Source organism: Acanthisitta chloris, unplaced genomic scaffold (genome assembly GCF_000695815.1).
Source record: "Acanthisitta chloris isolate BGI_N310 unplaced genomic scaffold, ASM69581v1 scaffold573, whole genome shotgun sequence".
NCBI lineage: Eukaryota > Metazoa > Chordata > Aves > Passeriformes > Acanthisittidae > Acanthisitta > Acanthisitta chloris.
Genome location: NW_008666282.1, coordinates 1 through 9,139, shown reverse-complemented (window position 1 = coordinate 9,139; position 9,139 = coordinate 1). Strand labels below are relative to the sequence as shown.

The following is a 9,139-nucleotide window of genomic DNA, read 5'->3' as shown; positions in this document are numbered from 1 at the left end:
CCTCGCTGTGCCGATGCTCTGTGCGGACCGTGGGTGAATCCGACGAGCCCGAGCTGGCACCGAGAGCAGCCCCGGCATCGCTGGAGGGAACCCAGCGGCAGCTCCCGGAGGCTGCGGGCGGAGCAGCTGTGCAAAAGCAACGAGCTGCAGGATTCCAGCAGCGTTTCAGATCGAAACAGAGACCCAGGACTGGCTTCTTCTGCAGAGGGACCTTGAAAGGGCCCTGGGATGCCACGCGGGGAGCGATGACCCAGGATGGGATGCGGAGGTTGTGCAGAACAGGCAGGATTGAGATCCAGGAGAAAGCAGCAGCTGTGGTCCCTGCAGCAGACAAGATTTGGGGCATTTAGCATCTCCCCATTTGGCACTGCCCAGCTGGTGTTTGGTACCAGCTGGCATCGTCCAGGCACCTCCTGTAGATGCTGAAGATCAAATGCACCACTGGGGAGCAAACCCCAGGTCTGTCCAAAAAAAAACAAAACCCTGGCAATGAGTAAATGCAGCAGAGCAGCTTCCCCAGCTTCTGTTGGAGGCACAGACCTCATCTCAGTCTCATGCCTTCAGCATCCAGACTCAAACACGCACTCCAGGATCTGAAGTGCACCCAGGGACTGAACGAGATTTGAATTAAGCAAATGGAACATTAAAAATGGATTTCTGACGGCAGGAGTGAGCAGCCAGGCAGGGCAGGGCTGGGTGTAATGGGCTGTGCCTGGGGCTATCATTAACCCCAGGCATTCCCTCGGGGCAGCAGGACAGACACAGGAGCTGGGGCCACACTGAGCTACACCAGGTATTTATAGAGCTGCTCAGGGGACTAGAGGAGATTCATCTCTTCTTCCTGCAACGAGCAATTTTTGTCACGCTGCCTTGACCAGCCAGATCAGCACCTAGGATTTCCTCCAGCTCCAGTATATGTGAGCTGGAGAAATATATACATAGGGGATTGTGAGCACAGGTGGAATTTACTCCCATCATCTTCAAGGCTCCTGCTCCATCCCCAGCTCATTTCATTCCCACAGCTCTAATCACCCAGCAGAAGTTACAATAAATGCTTTGGAGATGACTACATACACAGTGTATGAGTAAGTAAAAGGCTGTTACTTCCTGGGGCTTGTCCCGAGCACTCTGAGAGAGTCTACTCATTTTCAAGGAAATTTTCAGAACAAAAAGAAATTAAAGAGTCCATAAACTCCAGACAGACGAGCAGGGCTTTGTCTCCAAGCTCCATAAGGCTCCAACTCCAAACGGAGGCAGAAGGGAGCAGGGTCACACTTCCAACAAGGGAAGTTTCCATGTGCAGAGTCCTCACAGAGCTCCCACACCTTTGCCACAGGCAAATCATAGAAAACCTCCCACCAGAGCAGTTGCTCAAGGCTTCATCCAACCTGGAATGAACCAGGGTTGGGGCAGCCACAGCCTCCCTGGGCAACCTGTGCCAGTGTCTCACCACCCTCCCAGGGAAATAATCCAGGCAGGACAGTTACAGGCTTGTTTTTATTAAAAGACATCTTCAGAAAAGATATTTTAGTACAAAAAAAAAAAGTTTAAAATACACAAACTACACTTGTTTTTCTTTCCAGCATTGACATTTATAAATTACACCACATTGTTATTAACACTGCATTTAAATATGGAAACAAATTAAACCAGGGGATTCATCAACAAGATCCAACATCCTACAAACAACTATGTACAGTATTTAGCAGCTAGGAGCTCTAGCACAGTAGTCAATATGACTTCAATAGGGCAGGAAGCTTGGGAAGTCCCAAGACTGCAGTTTGGCCCACAACAGGTTTTGAGGACCTGTTCTGGCCACCTCTGCCCCAACACCCACCCAAGGCAGAGGTGATGCTGCACATCAGGGTACACACCTGCTGAGGTGTGGCTCTTGCAGAGAAATCTGGCTGGCCCCTGGCCCTGGAGTGATGGGACACACATGCAGGACAGTGCCAGTCACTGCAGAGCACGAGGAGTCGGGTGGGACAGACAGCCCCAGCTTCAAGGGGTGGCAGTGACAGCAGGGCTGGCCCTGCCTGGGGACAGTCACTGCTCTGTACCTGTGCTGTCCCAGTCAGCCCCAGCAGCACCTGCAGGCACCAGGCAGAGCTCCAGACACAGCCCCCCAGGCCCTGGCCCTTGTGCAACTGGCTGCAGGATCCCACTCACCAGCCCTGGAGCTGAAAGCAGTTTTCCCAGCTCCCAGCAAATTCCAGCATGGCCAGAAATACAGGTCTTCAAAGGGAAGGCAAGAGAGTCTGAGGTTGTCCCTCAGCCCTCCCACCAAACCCCTCACAGCAGGGCAGGGGCTGCACAGACAGAGCTGCCTGAGGCTCACTGCCCCCAGCCCCAGGGCAGGAGGGAGATTCCAAGGGCTCTCACAGGAGGGTGCATGGGACATCAGCTGAGAACAACAGTGAAAGATGGGACACAACAAGGCTCTGTACCCAACATGGGTCCAGGGCAGGGAGACACCTCACATGCTCCCCTTGCCCCAGCCCCAATTCACCAACACAGAAACGTTCAGACAGGACAGAAAGCACCAGACAACTTGAACTTGCCGCAGCAGCACGTGGCAGGTCAAGAAGACCCTTGTGCATGCTCTGGAGGAGCATCTCATCTCCCTGCTGGTGGCTCCTCCTCTCGTTTGGGAGTTCCCATCCAGGGGTTTTGGCAACGTGGAGCTGTTTTACTTAGAGCAAGCAGCTGTGTCATGCCACTAAAGGGCTGCTAAGCATGGGAGACCTCCTCAGGCAACTGCCCAGGGAGGGAAGGGGTTGTCTTCTGTAAACACCAAGTGATGGAGCTCAGGTCCATGCTCCACAAAGAAAGTCAAGTCTCGAGTGGCAGCTTTAGGGCTCTGCTTCCATTGCTGCAGGTTGGATTTTCATGGTGGTTGACTTGAGGGGGTAGTACCTGCCCTTCCATGTCTTCCAGAAGATGCCCTGCTTGCGCTCGTGCCTCTGACGGGGGATGGAGCGGAAGTACTTCCCGTTGAGGTTGGCATGGCCACAGGTGCTGAACCACCAGCCACCTGCCAAGGCAACACAGAGGCAATTTGAACCCCAGACAGAAAACAAACCCAGGTTCAAGGCAGCTGCTACCCCAATTTCCCCCACTTTCCTGAGGCTCTGGGGAGTCCCGACCCTAACAAGACTATCTTGTGCACACTTTGAGGAGTTCTCTGCACTGGGAAACATTTCACAGATCCTGTGTGACTTCAGGATGCATCTGCAAACTCCCTCAAACCCTTCAGCAGCCCCATCTTGGCAAGGGAGGCCTCTGCTCTGCTCGAAAGGGTTCCAAGGGAGGTGGCAGCTAGCAAAGTTGTTATGAGGACAGATGCTCTGGTAAGACCTGAATCGTGAAACCCTCTACGGTTTCAGCTTTCCTCCTGGTTCCCTGCACAGCTCCTCCCAAGGATGCAGCTGTCCCAGGGAAGCAGGGGACAAGACAGGCTCAACACCAATGGGGTCTCCTGTCTCAGGGTCCCTGTCCCACTCAGCCACCACCAGAGAGCAGAAGGCTGAAGGGGAAGTGCACACCACTGGGACCGACGAGCTCACACTCACCTGAGAGGTGTTTGGCACAGTTTGTGTCAGCTTTGAGGTCATGGTCACGATCCCGAGTGGAAAAGGGCAACTGCCTGAAGTCCCCAATGGCATTTTCCAGCTCTCCAGTCAGAGGCCCCAGCAGGTTGAGTGTGTAGGCTGTGCTCTCACCACCAAGGCTGAAGACAAACTGAACCACCTGGGAATTTCCTTCCCAGTCTTCCAGCTCAATCAGGAGATTGTATTTTCCCTCTTGGACCAGGTGATGTATCTTCTCCAGGCCCAGCCAAAAGTCACCTGAAACAAAACCCATGGCATTAGCTACAGGGACAGACATGTGCCATGCAAAGGCTCAGAGACAAACAGGGACAACCCATGACACTGCAACGTTTGAACTGCTGCCTGACAAGCAGTCAAGTCAGGCAGGACAAGTCAGGAAGATCAAGGACTCCTGCTCTGCAAGCTGTGTCCCCTCCTCAGCCAACACCTGTGCTCCACCACCACCGGGGCAATAACTTGTCCTAAGCTATCCCTTATCCCACAATGAGAAGACAGACACCATCATCCACCTACCATGCAGGTCTCCAAAGCCATTCTTGTAGGCATCCCACAGCTGGTCAAAGTCCACAGAGCCATCCGTGCGCCTCTGGATCACTGTCCAGCCACCCTCTGTGGGCAGGGAAAACACAGTTACTTGGGCTTGCCACTGGCAAGAGCATCCTGCCAAGCACCGAGGGACACCTGCATGGCTTTACCTGTGGTCATGTCACAGTAGACTTTGAAGGGCTGAGATCCTGTGGGCTGCACCTGGAAAACACCACTGCTTTGCTGTCCAGCCAGGAAGAGTTGGTGGCAACCCTCTGGGAGCTCTGCAAGGGAAGGAAGCAGCAAAAGTGAGGAGATGGCCCCGAGCCCCAGTTCCTCAGCAGGTTGCTCCCAGCACGGCCCCAGCACTTGCAGCCTGGCCACGGGCCCAGCCAGCCATGCACAGCAGCAGCTGTGGCTCTGGCCACGTGCTGGGGACAAAGGCCTCTGACTTCAGCATCTTTAAATCTCTGACCCTACATCTTCCATTTACCCAAACAGAGCTCCTTGGGCTTCCACCCAAGGCAGAAGCCAGGCGCTGGGCCAGGCTGCAGTGACCTCGGCTGCAGAGCAAGTCCAGGAGGGACTGAGAAGCTTCCCAGCTCCTTTTGTGCAGGACCAGCCCATTTGGAGTGGGGAACACCAGGGCCAAGCATCCCCATCCCACCCCGAGGCTGGAGCAGGCTCAAGAGGCCTCAGGAGCACGAAGAAACCCCAAGTCCTGACACCAGGAAGGCACTTGAGCATCCAGCACACGACCTCTTGCTCGCAGGGACTGTGGTGGCCCCAGCCAGATGTCCTGCTGGGAGAGCTGCCAGCAGCAGGCACAGTGCCAGGCTGGGGTCACCCTGTGTCCAAGACATACTGACCAGGGCAGGGAAGGGCTGGGTGGACTCAGAGCCCCAGCTCATCGCACAAGTGGATCATCCAGGTTGAAGCCACCCCCAAGCTTGTCCCCCTCCATCCCCAGGCCAGACAGGCTCCCACTGCTCCTTCTGCCCTGTGAGGACTTTGCCCAGAGCTGCCAGCAAAGCACCATTTCAACAGCACTGATAAAAGTCCAGCCAGGAACCACCACCCGCAGCACTTGGGAGAGACACTGCACAGGGAACCTGTTACAACACCTGAGTCAAAAGGCCACGGGAGGATGTGCAGGGACTTCAGCCCAGGCTGCCATGCAGTCAAGGGCTCTTTGTCAGCAGGGACAGGTGCCCCCGTCACCCCCAGACAAAGGGGGACTGTTCTCCCCGCCAGGGCTGTGCAGGCTCACAGCTGCTGCCGGCACGACCCCGAGGCAGGAGGGTGAGGAAAGCCCAAGACAAGCCCTGGGCTGTGCTGGGGCACTGACTGCCTCCACGGCCCCCTGGGAGCTGCCCTGGGGTCAAGGTTTTTCCCCTGGGGCACAGCAGGGAAAAATGAGGCCTTTGAGCTGCCAAGAGCAAAAGCAGCTCTGGTAAAGCATCACCCCCTGCCCTGTCCTCGCTGGCAGAGCCCCAGCAGTACATTGGGGTGAAGAGCAGAGCCACAACGGGAGGAAAGGTCAGGGGGGACTCAGGGGACAGAAGTGTGACACCTGCCACCACCTTTCACCCATTTCCAACACATCCCTTCCCTTGCCATCCTCCCTTCTCCCTGCCATGAGCATCACACCCCTCACACACCCTGGGGCTGATGCCAGCACAGGGCTGCTGCCACCACCAGTGCCACCACCAGTGCACCAGAGACAAACGTGTGGCCCTGGCCCTACCCTGAGCCCATGCACACAGGGATTGAGGAGGAGCATTTTGCATGAGGGACCAAAACCCTCCAAGCCCCCAGCACCGAGGGCATCCTCATCACCACCACTCTCTGGGTGAATGCAGGCAGGGAAGCCAACTAGGCTCAGGGCAAGGAACCCACAACCCTTGCTCACATGGATGGCAGCAGGGAGGTGCTGGAGAGGCACCTCCTCTCCCACTGCATCTCCAGCACCCGGGGAACAGTGCCAGGCAGATGTTCAGCAGTGCCAATGTGCAGAAGCCAATCCCACCCCTGCCTGTTTCTCATCTCTGGGCCTTGGCAGCACTCCCTGCCTTCAGTTCCTGTTCTCCTGGTGCCACGGGGACTCTCCAGCAGCTGAACGAGATGCAGCTGCTTAAACAACCTCAGCTCAGTCTTTTTGTTCGAGGAACTCACTCGTTAGTTCCAGTTCATGCTGCACTTCCCAACGGCACCAGCACAACAACAAGCCCTCCTGGCTGCTCCTGTGTTTTCCTTTCCCTCCCCCTTTATTTAACCAAGCAAGGCAACAAGGCTGGAGCTGCCCCAGGCTCTGTGCTCACCCAACAGGACCCCCAGCCGTGACACGGGAGGTCACTGCCCTGGGATAAACGCCCATCCCTGCGGATGGCAGGGCCTGCCTGGAGCTGCCTGCATCACCTCCCTCTCTCCCCACAGCCCAACCCCATCCCTCGGAGCCCCAGCGCCGCGGGGAGAGCGTGAGCAGGGCTCTCCCTTTCCCCTACTCGGCCAGCTGCCAGCGAGCACAGGCTCTGCCCGAAGACGTGATCCTCTTTCTGCAAGCGATTAAACCTCTCGCTCTCCAGGCAGCTTCGAGCCTTCAACTTTCACATGCTTGGCCCCAGGCCAGCCCTGCCCTGAAAAAACTTGTGTTCACTGGAAGCAAATAAAAGGGTCTTTCTGTGAGGGCTGCGGGTGCAGTTCTGCACTCCCCAGGGCAGTGCTGGCACCAGGCTCAGCCTGACAATAGCCCAGGAGCCGCTGGCACATGCCTCCCCGGCACTCTCCCCTCTGCCAGCAGCCACGAGCCCCGGGCAGGGCACGGGGCTGTGCTTTAAGGTTTGCCAGAAAACTCACTCGACTTGCTGATGAGAGGAAGCCAATTTGTTTTCTGTCAGGGACAGCAACATCAGGGATCAGGCAAGGGAAGGGGGAGCTCCCTGCTGGGGGAGTGGGAGGCAGTCAGGATGCTCAGGGTCTCCCCATCAGGGCAGTGTGGTACTGGGAGGTGCTGAGCCCTTGCAGCAGCCCCTGGAGTCTCACAAACACATCCATACCCAGCACAGACTACATCTGCCACCAGTAAGTAGCAAAGACCCCAACCCATCTCCCTGCACCCCACTTTGAGCATAACCTGAGAGTGGAGCCAGGGGTTGGACCAGATGACCTTTAAAGGTCCCTCCCAACCTGAACAATGCTACGACACTACTGCAGGCAAGTCACAAAGAGCTGGGGGAAAAAAAAATAAAACCACAACATTTGAAAGCGTTTTCTGTCTCAGTAGTGCTGCTCTGACCAAGGGAGACCCTACACAGCCCCACTGAGCCAAGCACCAGGAGTTGGGATGTGGGGCTCCAACCTCTCTTCTTGTCCACATTGACTCTGCAGCTCTTTGTTCTGCCCACCCAGCCACCAGGCACGCTGCTGACAGGTCCAAGTTCCACAGACAAATTACCACGTGTTTTCCCATAGCTAGCCCTGCATCAGGCCCTGGGCAGGAATTCCCCATGCCTCCTCATCCCACCTGGTTTCTGTTTGGCTCCCACTAAACATCCCCAGACAGCTGCACAGGCAGGGCCAGCACTGCCATTTAGCTGACACGACACGACAGCAGCTGCTCCTGGCCAGCAAACCCTGCAGGGACACCAGTTCCTGTCTGGAGGCTGCAGGACACAGCACAGCTGGGGACACCCACTCTGCTGCCCTCTGCTCCATGGGAGCCCCTCCAGCCCCTCTGCCAGCAGAGAGGATGCTCCAGGCAGAGCATCCTGCAACTCAGCATCCACTCCCTGCTCTGCTGCACATTTCCCAGGGCTCTGAGCATCCACTGCCTTCGCATCTGCAGCAAATTAGCACCTTGCACTAAGGCTGGTGCAAGCTGACGCACTTATGCATCTTTCACTTCTGAGCTCTGAATATGAGCCACGGGAGAGGGACACACAAGGATGCAGCTCTCTCTTGGTCCACGGCTCCCTAACCCTCCTCTCCTCCCGCAGACAGGGAAGCAGACCCTGCCTGGTGAAATGCAAGCAGGTGAACAAGAGTTAACCCCAAGGAGTTGCAACCCTCCTCTCCTGCCAATCCTCTTTGACAAATACCTGCTCACAGCTTTGTCTGCTCCCCACTGCATTCCTAAGACAAGGCAGGAGAAAAAAAAGCCTCTTAAATCCTTAAATTCCTGTTGGACTAATACTGACCCAGAAGGTAAGGATACTGTCTGTGGCTCCAGACCCCTTCACTCTAGCCAAACACCTCAGCTCCAGTTTTTTTGAGCAAATCCTGGCTCAGGACAAACGAATCTTTTGTTTCCAAACTGCTGCAGGTTTGCTCCGGCACGGGCAGATACTCACTCTGTGTTGGCACGGGCTCCCCACTGCTGTTCTGGCTCTGGTTGGTGAGGTTGAGGCTCTTCTTCAGGTTTATCTTCCACTTTGGAGCCTGTGTTTTGTTGTGGTGCAGGGGGATTAGTAGATTGACCTAAAAAAAAAATGCACAAGTCAGAACAGTTTTATCTCAGCTCGTTTTCCACACTGTTACTCAGGGGAGCCGCTCGGCCCCGTGCCAGCCGCTCCCTCTGACCAGAGCTGGAGCTGAACTTGCCCAGAAACCTCGAGGAATAGGAGATACCCGAGCCTGGCAAAGCCAGAGGTGACTGTGGTTTTTCACACCCACGCTAGCAAGTTTATTCTACAGACAAACACAAAGGCAGAGCCCAGGGAGGCTGTTCCCACTGCTGATTCTTCCTCTTGCTCTGTGCAAACCCTGAGGAATCTCCCAGTTTGCTACTTGCCCATCAGCACTGCAGCATGAGGACCAGGGCCGTGGCCTCTGGGGTCCCCAAAGCCAGGGAGCAGCACAGCCACCAGAGCTAGGGCAGAGTGGGGGTCCCACTGGGGTCCCTGCAGCACGGGCCAGGGGCTCACCTTGCTCTGCAGGCTTTTAATCTGCAGGTTCTGTTTGTCCAGCTTATACTGCTGCTGCTTGATCTTCTGCAGGAGCTCCTC

General features: G+C 56.0%; 1 protein-coding gene across 1 annotated transcript; it reads right to left on the bottom strand.

Annotated features, from left to right (window-relative positions):
• Positions 1-2,763: 2,763 nt before the first annotated feature.
• On the bottom strand, positions 2,764-9,133 carry ANGPTL4 (angiopoietin-like 4; the record flags this gene model as incomplete). The annotated part of the gene is made up of 6 exons (XM_009072025.1): positions 2,764-3,034; positions 3,573-3,848; positions 4,125-4,220; positions 4,307-4,420; positions 8,486-8,612; positions 9,059-9,133. Coding segments are annotated over 6 exons (870 nt in total), but the record flags the coding sequence as incomplete, so codon positions are not given.
• Between the last annotated feature and the right edge of the window lie 6 nt (positions 9,134-9,139).